Below are 21,197 nucleotides of genomic sequence, written 5' to 3'. Positions count from 1 at the left end.
TGGTATATTGATTATTAGACTATTGAAATTTGTTTGTTACTAACTTCAATTTCTAGTTTCCAAACCTTCCAAATATATTAAATGTCCGTAGAGAGCAAATGTAAAGATTGTAATGATGATTGATGTACTTTCATTATGTGTTTAAAATTTAATCGGTATTACTTTTTTATCGTGTGACCCTACCCACACCGATATATCTATACTTAACGATAGATAACCTACCTCGTAAAAGAATTCTTGGGCCCCATGGCCACTACTTCCTAAATATCTCCAACAACACAAACGAACTCATCGAAGCGGTCTAATATGTCGAAAATTGAACCCAATGGTGGAAGATGTAAGACTGTATAGAGTTAGTGAAACAGTCTAAAGTTTGGAATCATATTCAGCTTTCATGTTTTTCTCTAAATAAAAGTGAAAGAAGATGTGAAAAGGTAGGTCCCAGCAGAGCCCAGTTGGACCCGCAAGACTCACCTCAAAGAGGGACGTCTGCGCAGTTGAACCCGCAAAACACCTTCAACAGGGACGTCTGCGCAAAGGCTAAACTCGCAACCCCTTGAAGAGGGACGTCTGCGTAGAAACCAACTGGGCCCGCATGACCCACCATGCTCAGAGACGTGACGTCCTTACGCGCAGTACGCAAGCTGTTCCCGCAGGAAAAGCCTCCCAATGGTGAAGTACTCTGCCTATTCCCGCAGCTGCGGATACAAGCCATCAGGGAAGGCTACCTGCGCAGCAAAGCTACACGCACAAGGCACTTAACTCTTAAATAATTCAGTAATGTCACCTGAAGAATGAGTGAGCAAGCCGGGAACACTCCCGCACAAAGCCGGGAGAACTCCCGCCCAAATGAGCCAGTCCGTACGATACTGGAGGATCTTTTGTACTGTACCTGACGAGGTATGGACAAAAGATCTGACCAAGGATACGACAGCTCACTGACAACAGTATGACGAGCAGCACGCTCTTGTACTGTATGTCACTATTAGCCGCTGCCTACTCACCAACCTGTCGGAGGACGTGCATGGCATGGCCTGCAGTTGGTGGAATAGGAATAGTACACAGCCGGCCTGGTCACTATCAGCCGCTGCCTATCCACCAACCACCAGCATGGCATGTGCGTAGCCCACAGTTGGCAGAACATGAACACTATTCAGCCGGCTGTACCTGCTTGGAAACCTACCTTCGGCTATAAATATTCCAACACCTTGGAATGGTATTATCTTATCTCATATCTCACATCTTGATATATTACCTGATATCTACTCTAGTCATTCTCTTAATATACACTTATATTCAAGAGCAATCTAGTCTGATTCTCACGCCGGAGGGTGGTCACAAGGAGGTACCCCCCCCCCTTCTCAGTGACGAGCTCACGGTGTCTGTTTTGCAGGTTATCAGAAGAACCATCTTCGCCGGATCTAACCCCTCGTGGGAAACATCTATTTAACCCCCAGATTGTCCGTAATCTGCCCGGGGTCGATTAGTGTTTCTTCATTGGCGCCATCCGTGCATAAAAGCTAGAACTTAATTCTTTTTCAGTTTTCTCAAAACTTCTGGAAAGATGGTTAAAGTTACTCCGGTCCCAAAACCAGCGAGTGACCAGGAACCCCGGTAACCACAACCCCAGCTACTGGGGGGAATACCGGCGACTACACAGTTTTTACGAACACTACCCCGGTTACCCAAGTCGGGGCAAGTGCAGTAAATTTTACGAACACTACCCCAGTTACACGAGCTGGGGCGAGTGCAGTAAATAATCTTTCACTGGGATTCACCGATACCCAGTTAGAGAGACAACGAACGAGGCTCCCCCGCCAAACACTCGATGAAGTTAAAGCGTGGGCGGAAGCACGTCAAAAAGAATTCCAAGCTGAGTTGGATGAACGCTTACGTTCACTCCAACAGGCTGATGAATTCGGAGAGTACTTGGACGATGATTCGGAGGAATCCGACACCGACGCAAACCCTCGCCATAGGGCGAAAGGGAAGCGTAAGGAAACGGACTCCCAACCGAGAAGGCATTTTGGAGAAACCTTCAAACCAAAACACGCGGGTGGAAACCCACGTGACTTCTCCAAAACATTTAGACCAACTGCTGCAAATGCGGGATCGTCCAAATTTGCAAGGGACATTGCGGAAGCAATCACCCCGAAAAGTGCCAAACAGATGTCCAACATCGGCACTTACGATGGTATATCTGATCCAGACGATCATTTGAACAGATTCATAGCGGGGGCAACCGTCAGTAGTTGAACAGAACCTACGTGGTGTTACATGTTCCAAATGACGCTTGTTGGGGCAGCTAGAGCGTGGTTCGATCGTCTACCGGTCCACCACATCTACGATTGGGCAGACTTCCAGCAAAAGTTCAGCCAACACTTCAGCCAACAAAGAAAGTATACCGAAGAGCAATGGACAATCCTCAACTGCATCCGAGAGGAAGATGAGTCTTTACTAGACTTCATCACGCGCTTCAATTCAAAGAAGCTAAGTCTGGGCACTATTAGCGAAGATCTTGTTCGCGCTGCTTTCATCCAGGGCGCGAAAGACCCAGAGCTCATCCGCACCTTAACGGGTAAAGATGGCATGCCGTCCACATGGGATTCCATCATGACAACAGCTAAACGCTTTGCGGAAACGGAGAAGCAACTGGGTAGAGATCTCCTCCAGAGCACAAACCTCTACACCCAGAAAACAAGAGAAGACAACGTCCTTACCGCCCGACTAAACAAAAAGCGGAAGCTAGGCATTTGGCAGTCAAGGGTAAACTTTGACACCTCATCCGGCTTGCAACATCGGTTAGGCGGAAGGGATAACGTACAGTCGAACCAGAACTCCAGATGGACGCCACTCACCAAAAGCGTCACCGAGATATTCGCCACTGAGAAGCTCCCATGGCCAAAGGCTCCAATAATCCGACATCGTCACAATGCTGATCGGAGCACATACTGTGACTTTCACAGGACAAAAGGCCACAACACTGAAGAATGCACATACTTGAAGGACATCGTCGAAGCATTTGTCAGAGATGGGACACTCGCGCACCTCGTGACGTAACGAACGCTGAGCAGGCTCACGCGTGTAGAACCCCAGTTGGGGAATACACGAATAAAACTGCAGCTTCAATGTTGGAGACTACATACTGCGTAAACAACGAGATTCCGAACCAAGTGCATATCGGCTCGAAAGGCTCGATGACACTCCCAAGAACATGGAAGGGAGCTCAATTACACAGTCTGCATGTAGATCAATTCCAAACTTGTAAAAGAAAAGGCCCAGAGCCACTTCTAATGGAAATGATTCTCCTTATCACATTGACGCTGATGGTCTTACATTTATACTTATGAACTTTCCACACTGATGCGCCGGTCTTCACCGCATACATAAGTGGGGAAGTAAGTCGTTGCGTGTGGAAGGCGGCAAAACCCGCATAAACACAAAAAACGGCAAACCTTCACGCGGTCAGTCATAGGTAAAGTTTGGTCATCCCACTAAATGAAAGTGCCGGTCTTACCCGCACAAATCATGATAGAGGAAACCGAACTAACCTATTGACAACCACGCGTCGAACGGTTAATTTATTCAAAACACTGATATGCCGGTTTTCACCGCATAAATAAGTGTAAAGAAATCGTTGCGTGTGGAAGGCGGCAAAACCCGCATAAACACAAAAAACGGCAAACCTTCACGCAGGTCAGTCATAGGTAAAGTTTGGTCATCCCACTAAATGAAAGTGCCGGTCCTACCTGCATAAATCATGATAGAGGAAACCGAACTAACCTATTGACAACCGCGCGTCGAACGGTTAACTTATTCAAAATACTTAGAAAATTTCTAACGAAAAGATGAGGAAAACCTTCACGCAGGTCAGCCATAGGTAAAGTTTGGCGATCCCACTAAATGAAAGTGCCGGTCCTAACCGCACAAATCATGATAGAGGAAACCGAACTAACCTATTGACAACCGCACGTTCAAATGTTAACTTATTCTATACACTTAGAAAATTTCTAAGGAAACGATGAGGAAAACCTCCACGCAGGTCAGATATAGGTAAAGTTTAGCCATCCTAAGTGCAAGTGACGGTCTTACCCGCACAATCACAAAGGAGGAAGCAAAACTTCAACCTATTATCTACCACGTTCAACGGTCAACTTATTCAGAACACTTGGAAGGTTGCTAATTTAAGCTAAAGTATGCATGAGCAAGTCATATAACGTTTATAAAGCAAGTCATCCAGTGAAAGTAGCGGTCCTACCCGCACAAAGATTTATATTTCATAATAATTCAAAGTATTACAAGAATGGCCGGGTAACTACCCGCCTACATGAATATAAATCTATACAATGTAAACCTATCCTAACAGTGGGAAGGGATCTTAAGGTTCAAGCTTCAGGACCACTACCTCCAAACCCACTTGTACCCGCACCATCAGTTGGCTGTGGCGGTTCAAGGAAGGTCTTTAGAATGGTTAGCCCATCATCAGCAGCAGCAACTTCGTTCACCTTCTCCACCACTGGATGCGGGAATGCAGCATACTGGTTCACTGCTTAGTCATAAGCAGCTTCAGTATCCACATCATATAAAGGGAAGTTGGAAGGCGGGATGCCCTTCTCAACGACCCTAGACCAAGCAGGAAGCCAGCCTTTTCCCCAACCTCATGAGAAGCGTTGAGGGCTGCGCTCATGGCATCGTCGTATGATGTGTCCATGAAGACCCGATGCACAACCTACAAGAAAAAATATAAGTATCAAAACCTTTTCTATGTACAAAGAAAAGAGTAAAGATATTATGAAATTACGCATACCTGAGACAACGCTTCTCGAAGAAGCCATTCCTTGGCAACCAGAGCCTCCTGGAGGGCAGCTTGAGCTTGGTTACGGGCGCGTTCGGCTTCACTTTTGTTAAGGTTGGCAAGCAACACTTCCTTAGCAGCAGCCTCTTCAACGCCCTTTAGCTTCCGCTCAGTGTGGTCAAGCACGCCCCTCTGGTCCAAGATCTCTTGGAGCTTCTTGGCGTCTTCCATAGCCAAGGCATCATGAGCCTGCTGGAGCCTCTCTAGCTTGGCTTTAAGCTCCTCATTCTCAATGCGTAGAGGCTCAGCAACAGCTTCAGCCTTGGTGGCCCTCTCAGTTGCGTTACGTGCAGTTTCCTTAGCCAGCCGAAGCTGTTCGTTAACAGCTTGGGCAGACTTGGAACGGGCCTCGAGACGGGCCTGAACTTCAACTTCAAGGGTCTGGAAGGCCTTCTCCTTTTCCGCAGCCACTGCGGCAAGCCTCTTGTTCTCCTCCCGGATGGCCCTCGCCTGAGCCACTTCCAGGCTACGCGCCGTCTTTAACTTGTCGTTTTCACGACAAAGTAACTCGACGCGCGGCTGCATCCGGGCAAGGAGAATCCGCAATTCATTCGACAGCCTACCCTCCTGGTAGCTGGACATGGCTTCCCCCAGCGCACCAGCGGGGGCGGCGTGGCGCGCCCATTCGACGCATTCTACAGGCGTCCGAAGGGTTGTTCCTCGGCGGATGTTCCATCGTGGAACATACACTTCATTGGAATCCGACACTGCAAAAGCAAAAAGCAGTTAGGAAAAGATGATATATAAAAAACATATATAAAATAAAATAATAAAAAGGCCAAAATAACCCCACGCACCTGTAGGGTCGACAACAGGCCTGTAGCTGCCAAACCCATCACCCGAACCTAACGGATATCCATCCAAGAGGTCAGGCAGATGGGAAGGAGGCAGAGATTGGCTTGACGCCCCAACACCGGACATACCTGAAGGACCGGCCGTAGTCGCCGGCGCCGGAGGAGGCATAACGGAGGCCCCCGTGGTAGAAACCAGCGGAGGTGAACTCACCGGAGGTGAACTCACAACCGCGGCCGCGGCTGTGGAAGAATCCACAGAAACACTCACCGCCGGCTCAGTGAAAGAATCAGTGAATATGGCACTGACAGCCGGCGGGGACGTCGTCACAGTTGGAACAGTTGGCTCAACCGGGTGAGCAACTGAACCAACAACTGAAGCAGGCGCAGTCACCTGGGTCATCGCCTCAGGTAGGTTGACCAAACCTACCTTCATGGGTCCAGAACTGCTACCTCCCGCTCCACCCTGGAATGCGGTAGCATCCACGCCTGCACAAAGAAGATATAAGTATAATGGTGGAAAGCTATGCAGTAAAAGTAAAGGAAGATTATACTTATGGGTTTTCTTGAGCCTAAATGTGCGAACAGGCGGGGACGAACCCGATGGAGCCGGCCTCTTCATACCGGTCACCGTCGTCGTCCTGGGCTGCTCGGAGGTGACAGTCGTCTCAGCCTCCGGAGCAGTGGTCTCAACACCACCTGGGTTCCCCGCCGCCTCCTCGCTCTCGGTCTCCGAGTTTGACCGGTTCCCCTGATCGGCGGTGGAGGCAACCTTCGCTTTGCCCTTTCCGCCAGCAGCCTTCTTCTTCCACGTGAAGAAAGGACCGTCTACGGATTCCTCATCAGAAGATGACAGAATTAGAGGAATTCCAGCAGAGGTTTCAGCATTGAGAGGTCGAGGGTTGAATAACTCCTTACCTGGCCGCGTGGCGCTCAGAATCGGGTGGCCTGGCGGGTAGACCTCCACAAACCGATCCCTCGTTTGATCCAGAATGGGCAACTCGTCCTCATCAAGAGCACGAGTACCCATCCGAGCGGGACCATCAGCCTCCCGCTGATGCAGGAGCGACTGCAAGTCATTCCCCTCTGAAATAAAAAAAAAAAAAAAGAAACAGTTAGAAGAAAAACCTATATCAACAAAGAAGACAGAGCATACCGTAAGGGACAGAGTTCAAACCGTATTCGAGGACGATAGGAATCTGTGATGCCTCCTTCCACACCCGGCTCATCCCGAGCATCACCATCCCGGACTCCGCAAAGCGGTACACCGGAGTCTGGATCCGGGAGATCTTGGCGAACCACTCCGCCTCCTGGTGGTTGAGGGAGTGAAGGGCGGGGAGTGCTCTCCCATTCTTAAACGTCATCGCAAGGGGGATGACGCGAGCGGAGATATAGAAAAACTCCCGCTTCCACGACCGAAGACTGCGCTCGGTAGCGCAGATCTTCAAACCCTTGATCCGATTGACCAAGGTGTACCACCCCTGGATGCACCTCCAGGAGTAGAAGGTCATCAACCGATCAACGTGGGGCTCCACGCCCAGAATGAGGCACACCCACTCAAAGTGGCGGATCTTGGCGATCGCCATCGGGTGTACCTTCGTCAGATGCACACCGTGCCTCTCCAAGACACGGTATACAAACTTCGTCAATGGGAACCTGAGATTCCCATAAACGAAGAATGCAGCATACACCCCTATTTTGCCCTTGGGGGCATCGTACACCGTCTGGTGTAGTTCCGGAAACACAGGCTCGAACGGCTCGAGCATGAACTTCCGGACGACGTACTGATAAAGCTCTGTGGGAAGAGCACACTGGCATTCGCCAGCAGTGCTCTTATCGTCCTTATCGGAAGTGGACGACGGATTCTCGACGAACACTTCAGACTCCTCGGCAGTAGCCTCAACATCATGGGAAGAAGACATTCTGAAAGGATGAAAGGCAACGATTTCAGAAGGAATATTAGTCGGAAATCGCTTAGAAGGAGAAGATAGAAGTGAAAGTGTGGACTACAAAGGACCCTCTCCCCCTTTATATACTCATCGCAATGAATGCGATGAATTTAATGCGGAGGAGAGAGAAAAGAGCTGGTGCAATGAAACTATGACACATGGAAAAAGCAAGCTGGCAACAGCTATTGACGGGACGCGCGCCGTAAAATCCGCACCAACGCGCCCAAAAAATCGCGCCCACGCGCCTGAAAAAGCGTCTGGAATGACCATGTACTGTCACGTCGCCATAATTTCCTGCACGTCCTGACACTGTCAGAAGAAACCGTCGGACGACGTTTCAACAGTTTGGACTGTTCTTATCCTTTCACCAACTCTTCGAATTTCAAAAAGATTCAAAAAGATTCAAAAGTAAGCGGGAATATACCCCTTACCTTGGCAACCAACTAACTATAAGACAGGTGCAAGTACAGTATTAAGGCAAAACCCTTCACATACTTAGCACCTGCAGGGAATTGAAGCCAAGAATACCTCGGCAACCAAGTAACCATAAGACGGGTGCGAATACAGTGTCAAGGCAAAACCCTACACATACTAAGCACCCGCAGGGAATTGAAGCCAGGAATACCTTGGAAGTAAAGTAACTATAAGACGAGTACGGGTACAGTGTCAAGGCGAAACCCTCACATACCTAGCACTCCGCAGGGAATTGAAACCAAGAAGGATCTTACGGGCCATGCTTGCGGAAACGGGAATAACATCCCCGCATAGCGGGAACGTCGAGAACTAGATTGTTTGAAGCTCCAAGATGGAATTGGTTGTTTAAACATAATTGATCACTATGTTCAAAACTACCAAAACCTCATGGAGAATCTACACAAGTGGAACTCAACGCTCCTGACTTGCGAGGAGGTTACAGACCTACCCGCATCATACCCAAAGATCAAGCAGGAAAGTCGGGAATTTCTGCACGTGACATTAGGACTTCCATGGGAAGAATCCCCATGGAAAACCTTAAAACTAAACCCTTTTCAAAACCCTTTGCCTAAGTCCAAAAGTTCACCTCACTTATTAACAATTCATGAGAAGAACATTGGACTGGGGGACTTGAAGAGGTAGGTCCCAGCAGAGCCCAGTTGGACCCGCAAGACTGACCTCAAAGAGGGACGTCTGCGCAGTTGAACCCGCAAGACACCTTCAACAGGGACGTCTGCGCAAAGGCTAAACTCGCAACCCCTTGAAGAAGGACGTCTGCGTAGAAACCAACTGGGCCCGCAGGACCCACCATGCTCAGAGACGTGACGTCCTTACGCGCAGTACGCAAGCTGTTCCTGCAGGAAAAGCCTCCCAATGGTGAAGTACTCTGCCTGTTCCCGCAGCTGCGGATACAAGCCATCAGGGAAGGCTACCTTCGCAGCAAAGCTACACGCACAAGGCACTTAACTCTTAAATAATTCAGTAATGTCACCTGAAGAAGGAGTGAGCAAGCCGGGAACACTCCCGCATAAAGCCGGGAGAACTCCCGCCCAAATGAGCCAGTCCGTACGATACTGGAGGATCTTTTGTACTGTACCTGACGAGGTATGGACAAAAGATCTGACCAAGGATACGACAGCTCACTGACAACAGTATGACGAGCAGCACGCTCTTGTACTGTATGTCACTATTAGCCGCTGCCTACTCACCAACCTGTCGGAGGACGTGCATGGCATGGCCTGCAGTTGGTGGAACAGGAATAGTACACAGCCGGCCTGGTCACTATCAGCCGCTGCCTATCCACCAACCACCAGCATGGCATGTGCGTAGCCCACAGTTGGCAGAACATGAACACTATTCAGCCGGCTGTACCTGCTTGGAAACCTACCTTCGGCTATAAATACTCCAACACCTTGGAATGGTATTATCTTATCTCATATCTCACATCTTGATATATTACCTGATATCTGCTCTAGTCATTCTCTTAATATACACTTATATTCAAGAGCAATCTAGTCTGATTCTCACGCCGGAGGATGGTCACAAGGATGTATCCCCCCCTTCTCAGTGACGAGCTCACGGTGTCTGTTTTGCAGGTTATCAGAAGAACCATCTTCGCCGGATCTAACCCCTCGTGGGAAACATCTATTTAACCCCCAGATTGTCCATAATCTGCCCGGGGTCGATTAGTGTTTCTTCAAGATGGCTTAATTTAATTATTATAAATGGGATAAGAATTGTAAGTTTGATATTTCCAAAGGTAAATTCAAACACGTACTCGTCTATCATACCACCATAATATTTTTTGGCATATAAGTCTGATCCTTAGGAACGTCGCACTGTGCATGCCAAACGGGCCCGTGACAATATACTATCTTTTAGGGAAAGTGCAAGATGACAGAATTTACGATAAATTTTCAGAATAAATTATTGAATTATAATGTGCAAACTAAAAATGCTGAGCATCCAAGGGGGTGTGGAACCCAAGGTCTGATTCTACATGATGTACGGCAGAGAAGGTAGTTTACAAACTTTCTTGTTATGGAGCAAAGTCCTTGGAGCAAGGTTCATATGTAAACTAGTGGCAAACAAGTGAGGTGCACCACTTTCTCTTTCTATCTTTCACATATGCATATATGATGTAAATATATCATATACGAATATATTATATATTACTTTAATAGGATTTGTGAATATTTGCTGTTATAGATACTTTAAGAGATAAGGGGTTTCTTAAAAGAATACAAGAAATCGGTCATTTTCTCAAATGCTATAAAAATTATGTTTCATGCCATGAGATATGAGATATGTGAATTATTGGTTTATGTTTACTTTCACCGGCACATCATGCTCCGATCTAATTAAATCGGGCCAAAAATCATTTCTTATGCGAAGGACCATCCGTATATTAAAATTTATCTCGCACAACATCAACAAACATACCGTCAACTAACAAAATTGAGCGTACGCGAAATGGACTTACGTAGTAGATTTTTCTTTGCGTGTCTTTAAAGCAAGGATGAGATACAATACATGGGTTAGTTAATTAAAGTTTGAAGATTGGTAAATGAGTATCACTGGTTTGGAGTTCATTCAAACATAGAAAGACATTCATATTATCAAGTTTTAGTAGTTTTCTTATTCAAGATAGTTATCCAAACACGAGATCAAATGTTATACATGGTTTAAACATAGAAAGACATTCGTATCCGAAGGTTTTACAATCACAAGATCAAATGTTTTTCATGGTTTGCAGCACATAATCTATTGATCAACTACTCATTCGAGTGGTGTTCTGCAACGTTCTTAATCCATTAGAAGGTGAGAGCACGACAAGTCAAGTGGTTTTCTGTAATGTTCTTAACTTATCAGAAGGTGAGAACATGATTAGTCATGACACCTACTAGAAAAGGGTGAAGTATAAGCAGAGTTTAGTGCTGCTAATAATTATCAGTTGCTTAAATTAAACCAACCGCCTAATAACTTTAGAACTACATTATGTGATTGGTTGATTCGTAATAATCATATATGTGAATGGTTTTGGGCAACTTTCTCGACTTATGTTAGAACGCGATGTATGTTGTGTCATTTATGTGTAATCATGAGACTAGCTTGATATAAAACGGTTTGATATGTGTATAGTCTGTTCTCCTTTTAGTAAGATTGGGTCGTCTAGTCATCTTAATGATCGAAAACTACATCATCTTAGTGACAACGTTCATGACTTAAAACACTTGTATTGGTAAGTATATATACATGATATCTATGTATATAGTTGTGTTCCTCTTTCCTTTGTTAATGTCTTAACAAGTGCATCATACATAGAGAAAACGTAGGCTGGCGATCGATGGCTAAACATTTCACTCAAGTTGCACTTTATTACAATGAAGACAACGCTCAATATTCCAACCATCATATATACATTTATAACATCCAATTACAATTTAATATTACTTGTTAACCAAGTCGGGTTACCCTTGTATGAAATCATTATAATAAATTAATAATAATCTAACCTAGATATATAATATAATAAATTTATACAATAACCTAGCTTATATAAGTGGTGGACATGTTCTCCCCTGATTACGTTATAGATCCCTCTAGAAATACGTATGCAAACTATATATATTATATATATATTATTTTTCCAGAGATATTTTTATAACACTTTCCGGTTATTGTTCGATGTATTTTCCATATCATTGGAATGCATATCCCGTTTCCCACAATTAAGTTTTCAAAAACGGAAAATGTTACCTGGGGAAATGAACTATTATGACTTGTTTCGTGATTATTCATTTATTAATAGATGTGTCCAAATATCACTGGAATGCATATCCTATTTTCCATATCTTTCCAAAAACAAAAGCCCTACAGTTCTGCTACCTAGGAGGTTGTTACTACAAGTCTGTGTGCTTACAATATTTGTCATTTTTCACCACTTGTGCACTCTCTATATATATCCACTGCTTAAAACATAAGCTATAGCCAAGTGTGCTTTGGGAGTCAAGGTGTTCTTAACCGCCCAAGTGTGTCATGGCCAATCAGCAACAGTTTCGGTCATGCTACCAGAACTGGATGACTCAACAGAAGCTCGATCTCGATGAGCTACATCAAGGGCTCAACAACTTCCCTAACGATGTCGAGTACCTCCGGCTCATAACCAATAAAGCCCTCAATCACTTTGAAAACTACCGCACCGCGCGAGCTCAGCTAGCTAAACATGATGGGCCTTCCTTCTTGGCTCCAACTTGGGGGAGCACCTTTGAGAACTCGTCCCTTTGGATCGGTGGTTGCAGGCCTTCGTTAATTATTCGACTCGTTTATGTGTTATGTGGGTCGCAACTAAACGCACACTTGGCTGAGTTTCTTGATGGTGTCACGCGTGGAAACCTGGGAGAAATAACAAGCTCTCAGCTCAAAAGCATAGATGCTCTCCATGCAAAAACTATCAAAGAGGAAGATAAGCTCACTTCGATTTTCGCAAGCGTACAGGCATGTAACACAACTTAACATTACATATTTTGTTAAGAAACTTTGTATTATAGGGGTCATGTTATAGCTACACCAACTTATTTGATTTCACATCACCAAACCACCGTCCACAAAACACTTAAATGACCGTTTTGATAAAAAAAACTCAATCATCGAAACTTATTGGTCATCCAAACGGATATTATGAACAGAGGAGGTTAAACTTTGAAAATTATTGGTCCAAACGGTTGTTTAGCTAATATCACTATTAGAAAACAGTTCATTTTGTACGAAAATATCTTACAAAATTCCCGCAACATGTAATTTCAACAAATTTAAGACGAATTTCCAACAAAAAAATTATTGATCTGTTTTTCCTACAATATTACAACAAGATAGTAACAATAAGATTTTTCGTTGGAAAATTGTTGCTAATTATTCTCCAACAAAAGATACATTTATTAGTTATGCTTAATATTTTTGTTAGAAAACTTTATAAAATTAATAAGTTGTGTTATCTATATAATTATACTCTTATTTGAAAGTTGTAGAAAAATAGATTAATAAATGTAAAAATAAATAAATAAAATAGGTTTTGTGGAAAATTATAGGAACTTTGCAACAACATACTTTGATAGGCGATTTTGTAAGAAAAAATGTTGTAAAGATTTTTCCAACACGTGTGTTTCCCACACAACTTTTTGCAGAAAAGTCTTTGGATAACGGGTTTTCCAGCAAAAACCAAAGTAAGCAAAAACCAAAGTAAGAAAATAACTCATCATTTTCTAGTAGTAATATATCCTAACAGCATGAAACGTTCTAGGATTAGATGTTAGTCGGTGTGTATAGTTGATACCTATATATTGAAGATGATGAAGTGTTATGTGTGTGTGTAATCAGGAAAAGATAGCAGATGAGCCACTGGCATTGCTAGCTGACAACAGTTCAAAAGTAGGAGAGTCAAGCCAGGATGAGGCTGTGGATAAAGCTATGGACAGTCATGCCCATGATATGTACAAGATCTTAGTGGAAGCAGATAAGCTGAGGTTGGACATCCTTAAACGTATGATAGACATTTTGACTCCATTGCAAGCGGTTGAGCTTCTAGTGGCTTCAAAGAAACTACATGTTTCTCTACACGAGTGGAGCAAAAAAAGAGACATCCAGATGGGGATTTCACAACTTCCGAATGCAGAAATTCCCTCATCCTCTGGTGTCCGACCACCAACCGAGCCATGAAATGTCAACACCACAACAACCTGTGCGCACGTTTCTTTCTGCCTTTCAAGTGCCTTTAATGCTGCCTCACTTTCACCCTGAGGATGTTGGTCATTTGGTGATGGTAGTTTAAATAAGTGTGGTGCATGTTGGCATGTGTAAAACCGTTAGTTTTTGTTTTAGTTCTTCGAGTGTTTTTCTCGTTTGTGCATCGTTGATGGTAGCTTAAGAACTAGTTTGTAATAAATAATACAATCCAGGGTTTGATCATATACACAATTCAGGGATGAGAAAGAAAAGAGAGGCATGACTGCAAGAGGGTGTGGTGAGTTCTTAACCATATTTAAAGACCTTAAAATTTGATTGTTTGTACAAAACTAGATGATGCAAGCTTATGCTTTTAGTTCAAAATGTTTGTTGATATTATTGAAATTTAACTATTAATTTTTTTTTTTGTATTTTTGGTTTAATTAGTGTGTAAATATTTTTGTTAGATTAAAATTAAGGGGTTATTCAACTATCGAAATTAAGTGACAAAAACAAATTAGTGATTCAACTACAATTAACATTTACCTTCTACTTACCGTATCGGATTATTGTCAATTACAAATAGTAAATATTTAATCCAACATAAAAAGTAAATTATTTGTCCGATTTTCTTTTGTTTTGGGTAGCAAGTAACATGTAAATGACCCAAGCTTTTAATTAGAGTTGTTGGAACTTGATCTCAGAACTTAACAAAAAACACGTATCTTCGAGTTGAGCTATTTTCGTGTTCAAGAATCAAGCACACGCATATGAAACAAGCTCCAAACATATAACAAAGTTTATCCCGGGCTTATGATGGTCTACCTCATATTATCTATTATCTAATATATATAAATTGAAAGTTTGGTGCCGCTAGCATCTTATTGGTCCAAGTGGCGATCCGACATACCAAGCGTGATTGAAACAAATTAAATTTGTTTCGACTTACCGCCACAAATCCCAAGACCAACAACGCTAAGGTTTTACCAGCTCACACCACAACGCCCGAGGTTTACCGACCCTTTTGTTTTAATTCCGGTACCTTAAGTTAGTACCGACCGAATTGGTGTCAACTCATCGTCGTAACACTCGGATTTTACCCAGACACATGTTTAAGTTGGGGTCTTGTCAGCTACTCCGGCGCAACGCGCTGAGCAGAAAAACTAGTTTATATATATTCGAGCTATTCGAGTCCAACTCGAGCACGTGTTGATGGAAATCAAGCCCAAGAACACGAAGTTTGATCCCAATCTTAAGATACTCGATTTTTCTGCTCATAATAACTCTAGCATACTAATTACATAACCCTAACCATCTATTTATATTAACTAACTAGGCTATTAACCTGTGTGCTACACGGGTGGAATACAAAACTCGTCAATTAAACATATATATAACTTCAAACGACAACATATTTTAATATGTTTTTTGACACGCCTACATGATTTATAACTGTAAGTCATATCCAAAGGGAAACATAATATTGAAAGACTTAAACTTACAGAGAATGACATTACATAGTACAATGTTTAGAAACAAAATTTTAAACTTTAAAACATAAACTATTAAATATTTCTTTATAAACCATACTTGTTATTTATTTTTGTAACTTTACATTGTTTATCTAAAATTAGCATTTTGAGACTAACATTGACTTCTGTTAATGGTCATAGAAAAACAAATTGTAATGAAAAACTGTATTCTCTTGAACTAAACAAAAGTTTTTAATATAAATGCATTAGACTATTATGAGTAATGTAAGTGTGATAACCAATATTTAGTACCTAAAATTACTTTTACTTCGATAACAGGCCTACCCAAATGCTTTTGCATTTTTATCCTCTTAAAACTCTCGATTTTTTTATAGATTATGAGATAGTTGTTTAGGTTTGATAAATATATTGGGAAACCCAAACTTTGCGGGCGTGAAATATATACATATGTGATGTTCGGGCAAAAGTCGTGTATATTATTATATTATTTGTTTAATTTTAGTTTAAATATTATGTGAACTTTGGTACTTTAAGCGTGTTTACGTGTTTACGTGTTTCAGGATACTTGACGTTAAGGACGCTTATCGGGATGAATTACGGGCTTGGAACGAAGATATAGAAGATTCATGATGATTGACACGCTTTCCTATGCAAAATAAATGAAGAAAATAAAGAAAATTCTGTCAGACACCTTTAGCGCGGTGCTAAAGGGTCCTGATGGTGATGTCAGCGTATCTCTAAGATCATCAGAATTTTGAGTCTTTAGCGCGGCGCGAAAGTCTCACCCCTGGATGTTAGCGTCGCGCTAACATCCTTCAGATGGGAAAATTAAACCTAATTCTAATATAATGAGTTTTCAGCCCCCATTCGAAATATCATTCATTCCTTCAACCAAGTACAAGCCCTAGGACGATTTTCCACCATCCCGAAGCCTCCGGTTCGTTCGATCATTGAATGCTTTCATCCTCTTATTAGATAAGCGAATCCTTCGTGATGCCGATGTCAGGCTAAACCATTGTATTCACTTTAGGCTAGGGTTTTATGTAAACTAAATTTGATCAGATTCTATGTTTTGAATACTTATGAACTTGATTGATTGTTTTTAATCTTGTTTTACATTAGTATTGATTGTTTAAACAGTTTATGATTTTGATTATCAAACTTTGCATCACTATTCTGGTTGTGTTCATCACATGTAGGGTTTGCACTTATGTCATTGAACCAATAATCGTTAGTCATTGCTTATAACTGATTTTCATATTTTAAACTGGTAATTGGGTAAACCGGAGTTTAGTTGTGTCAACAATTCGTTTAGGGTATCGTTTGTCCTCACAACCCAACTGTTAGGTTTAGTAATTACTGTGCAATTAATCTTAAAGAATCTGTGATTAGTCGGTTATCACTTTACCTGAACCTGAAGTGAATCTTTCTCTCATAGTTGTTTACAGTTTTAAAAGTAATCGTGTGTTATAATAATCACCTTTATAAACCGCTTGACATCGTTTGTCCACTTAGTTAATTAATTAATTAATAATTATGAACTTTACTTGCACTTTCCACTGATTCCCTGTGGAGACGACCTTACTTACCCGTACTAGTTGTAGGTATTTAATTTATATAAATACTTGTTTTTGATTAGAGCACGACATCTACATCAAAATGGCGTCGTTGCCAGGGAATCAACGCGTAAAGTGCTAGTTTAGCTTAGTTTTTAGTTTTTATTTTTAATTTTTCTTCGTTGATTTTACGCGAGGTGTTAGTGTTTGTGTCTGTGCAGGTAACTTCACAAGTTGATGCAGACGAGATATTCCCGTGAGAAAGGGCAGCTTCAATTTGACCCCGAAATTGAGAAAACAGTAAGACGAAACTGAGCAGCTCAGAAACCCATATTAAACCAAATACCCAAAATCATAACACCAAAAGAAGAGACTATGAGTAACCGAAACCAAAGAGACCCAAATGTTTACCAACCACATAACCAAGAACAACCAGTTTGTCAAAATCAGAACATTAACCGTGACAGAAACCGCAATCTGTTCAACCAAAGAAATACTAACCGTAATCCCAGGAACATGGATGACAACTTGTCAATCAGATCAGCTCCAGTGAACCGTTAAAGACATAATGATTTGAGAGAGGAAAGACCCGAGATTGATCGTGCTCGTGCACAGGTGGAAAATTGGCACATAGGGGACGATTTTGGTTTCGATTATGAGGATGAGGAGGAATTTAGAGATGAACAGGGGGGTCGATATCAGCAACAAGATCTGCGTGATGACCAAGAAATTAGACAGAATCATCAAAAAAATCAGAGAGATCGAGCACCAAGACGGCAACCAAACCATGAACAGCCATACTATGATTTTGATGATGGAGTTCCAAGGGCATTTGTTCCACCACCAGTTAGGGGAGTTCAAAGCCATTTCATCCCACAAGTAGCTACAAATCCTCTACCAATCATTATTCTAGTCAGACGTGGAAGGACTTTTTCGGTGAGACAAAGCAGTTTGACAGGGTTACCAGCATTTCACGGTAAGGCTACGGAAGAACCATACCTGCACTTGAATGATTTCAACTCGATATGTGAACTTATTTCGAGTTAAGGTTTTACTGCGGAAGAAGTGAAAATAGTAGTCTTCCAGTTCAGTTTAAGGGATGCAGCGAAACAATGGTTCCTATCTTTGCCATCAGCTAGCATCTTCACTTGGGGGGACTTGGCCCAATAGTTTTTAGATGAATATTATACGCCACAGAGAACCACTGAGGCTCGAAACAACATTCGAAATTTTCAGCAAATCACAGGTGAAACTTTTTATGAGACCTTTCAAAGATTTAAACGATTGTTGAGAACTTGTCCGCATCATGGAATCGCCTTATGGGAATTAATCAAGGCATTCCACGATAGTCTCTCAAATGATGATGTTCGTGACCTCCAAGCCACCACGAATGGATCTTTTCTTGCAAATGATGAAAACGAGGATTGGGAACATTTGGAGAGACATGCGAGTAATTCAAAGAGACAAGCACAGTCGAACAGGATGTCAAAAAGGTCAGTGGTAAAAGCGGTTGAAAGTCATGGATCAGAAGATAGAATGGATAGAATGGAAAAGAAGATGGATAGGTTGTTGGTTGTAGGTGTACAAGGAGCTGGAAAGTCGGGAAAAACATATCCGGTATCTGAAGGTTGTTGTGAATTAGGACACGAGGTTGCTAGTTATGGGGTTGTGCAAGATGAAGAAACTGAAGAAGAAGAAGAAGAAGAGGTCAACTATGTGCAAGGTGAAAGAAAATACAATAACATGAATTCGAATACCTACCATCCGGGCCTCAGGGCAGTTCTCAGAAGACATGTTATCAGACGAACCAGAAACAGTACGGTAATAGTTCGGGCAATGGTCTGAGTGGGTACAATCAGAGAGATTCGGGGGGTTACAATAAAGGTTATCAAAAGAGTTATCAGCAGGGGCAAGGGAATTCGTCTGGTAACAAAGAGGAGTCGCTTAAGGATGTGATGGAGTTATTGAAGCAAATGAATCAGAGGATGGAACTCCAAGAGAAGGCAAATGTTGCGAGAGATAAACAGGTGAGTCAGCTGGCAGAAGAAATGGCGAGCCTAAAACGAAATCCATTCAAGTTACCAAGTGACACCTTGAAGAATCCGAGCCATCAAAGTAGTAGTTAATCAAACTCCAAAAATGCACACATCAGTGACATCACAATCGAAGATAATGTGGAGAATGACACGGTTGAAGAATTTGAAACGGGTGCACCACTCATCCCTATTCAGATTGGTGAGTTCAAGACCACCAACGCACTTGTTGATTATGGTGCGAGTGTGAATGTTTTACCGGGGAGTGTGTATGACCGGTTTAACTTCGGGCCTTTACAAGAGGTTGACACCACCTTGGTGTTAGCTGATTTCACTCGAAGAAGGCCACGGGGGAAGTTGGTTGGTGTTGCGGTAAAGGTTGGTGAATTTTACTTTCCTAAAGACTTTCTTGTTCTTGATTATGCACCAGCTAAGAAGGAAGAAGAACCCCGGGTGATGTTGGGGAGACCATTTTTGGAGACATCAAATGCTCAGATTAACTGCCGAGACGGAACAGTTTGCATGACCTTTGGTAACCGTAAGTTAATTTTAAGTATATTTTCAAATTCATATGATTATTTTGAAAATAAATATTCTAGGTCATGTGCTACTAATGGGTGTCTTTCTCATGTAAGTGAGAATGACACCAAGGAGAATAGTGTTGTTTTTGACAGGTTTAAGCGTGAGAAAGAGAAGGAAGAGTTGAATGCGGTAGGAACTCAAAGCGGGGAGCTTGTTAGTTCAACAAACGATACCAAGACAGTGATTGAAGTGGTGGTCAATGAGGAGAAGGTTGGAACAAGCAACAAGAAACCACCAAAGAGGGAGAAAGTAAAGAAATCACCCGGATTCAAAAATGAACGAAGGAGGTTGGCGTGCTTTGGGCTTAGGTGGGAGGCATTAGAGCTACCATTGTGTTGGAGAAGTACACGAAGAGAGATGGAGGAAGGTAAATACTCTATTCGACCACCATAAACGCAAAATCAGGTAACGGTCCGGCTGAAGATCTTAACAAAAACTTAGCGCTGACCGGGAGGCAACCCGGATTTTATTTTTTGGTTTGTAGTTTTTTTCTTTCTAGTTTTGTATATTTTAATCTCTTGTCTTGAGTGTGTAGTGTAGTGAAAAGATCGAGTGTGGGGAAGACGCAACGCAGAGTGTTTCTCGGGTATGTTGGTAAGCAAAATATCAAGTAAACAGAGTGCTAGGTATGTATTATAAGTGTATATGTTGAAAATATGACTAAGGAATTCATGAAAATGAAAAATTTTGAAAGATAGAAAAAATTTTCAACATAAAAAATTCGGCCAAAATTTCTGTGAAAAGTGTGTTTAGCGCGGCGCTAACGTCCAGGGGTGAGACCTTAGCGCCGCGCTAAGGTCTACCTGAAAAAAATATTTTGTTATAATATGGGCTGCACGTGGGGATTACCACCGAGTTTATTTTCTTATTTATCATCTTCTCCATTCATTCCACCCAAACACCATCCATCACAAAACCATACACCACCGTAAACCACCATTGTCGTCCGCCGCACTACACCCCACCGCTGTATTTTGTGTTGTATTTGAACTTTTTGGGAGTTGTTCACTATAAACCCACACGAGACCTCACTCGTCCACCCGGGCTACCGAGGGGTTTAAAGGGCTTGTTGCATATGCTAAATGCAATCGTGATTCCTACGAAAGTGAGTTAGATCTTTTAACACTTTTACTAGTTTAACAAATTTAATTATGAAATTTATATAACTTGGCTTGGTAATTAAAGTTAACGATTTTGCAAACGGTTTAAAATACCTATCCTAACAGTTGTGAGAAGCGTGCTTCTACACGTGTGAGAGTTTGCAGATTCTGTTGAGTGAATTGAGGAGCCGAGTTCATTGAGCGCAAGCACGAGTATATTTGAGTGAATTATTTTTCCTATCAGGTGATTTTGTTTTCATAATTCTTTTTGTTTTATTAGTTTTATTGTTAAAAGTGTAATTGTATATTGTAAAAAGTGTTAGGACCATCACATTAAGCCCGGTTTTAAAATTAATAAAATAAGAGATAAATTTTAACCCCGTACTCGTTAATGTTCTTTTAAATGCTAACTTTTAAACATTGAGGACAATGTCAACCTCAAGTGTGGGGATGGGGTTAATTTAAAATTAATTTGCTTTAGAGTGCCTTGATTGTGCGCAAAAGCCAGAATTGTAAATAACTAATTGCTATTATTAATGCCAAGTAGAGGTCTTTGGTCATGGTAAGTTTTTAAGCTTCTCAAAAGTCTTGCTATGCAAATGTTTTTCAAAAAGAAAAATTAAAATGGGTCGTTTAGGCGGGG

At 42.3% G+C, this 21,197-nt stretch overlaps 1 protein-coding gene across 1 annotated transcript; it reads left to right on the top strand.

Moving 5' to 3' along the window:
- The first annotated feature begins 12,107 nt into the window (after positions 1–12,107).
- Positions 12,108–13,784, top strand: LOC143618409 (protein DOG1-like 1). Its single transcript, XM_077090637.1, has 2 exons — positions 12,108–12,566; positions 13,446–13,784. Exons 1-2 carry the CDS (start codon positions 12,108–12,110, stop codon positions 13,782–13,784), a joined length of 798 nt encoding a protein of 265 aa, XP_076946752.1.
- Positions 13,785–21,197: the final 7,413 nt, after the last annotated feature.

Source organism: Bidens hawaiensis, unplaced genomic scaffold (assembly GCF_021521415.1).
Source record: "Bidens hawaiensis isolate Kalapana, Puna unplaced genomic scaffold, B.hawaiensis_p1.1 tig00073787_1, whole genome shotgun sequence".
NCBI lineage: Eukaryota > Viridiplantae > Streptophyta > Magnoliopsida > Asterales > Asteraceae > Bidens > Bidens hawaiensis.
The sequence above is the reverse complement of the archived record's forward strand: the minus strand, read 5'-3'. Positions and strand labels throughout refer to the sequence as shown.

What these genes read in the sequence shown, in the direction of transcription:
- LOC143618409 (XM_077090637.1), top strand. Translation starts at nt 12,108, where the DNA reads ATGGCCAATCAGCAACAGTTTCGGTCATGCTACCAGAACTGGATGACT. An exon ending in CGATTTTCGCAAGCGTACAG is followed by an intron (nt 12,567 to 13,445) that starts GCATGTAACACA and finishes GTGTGTAATCAG; the next exon opens with GAAAAGATAGCAGATGAGCC.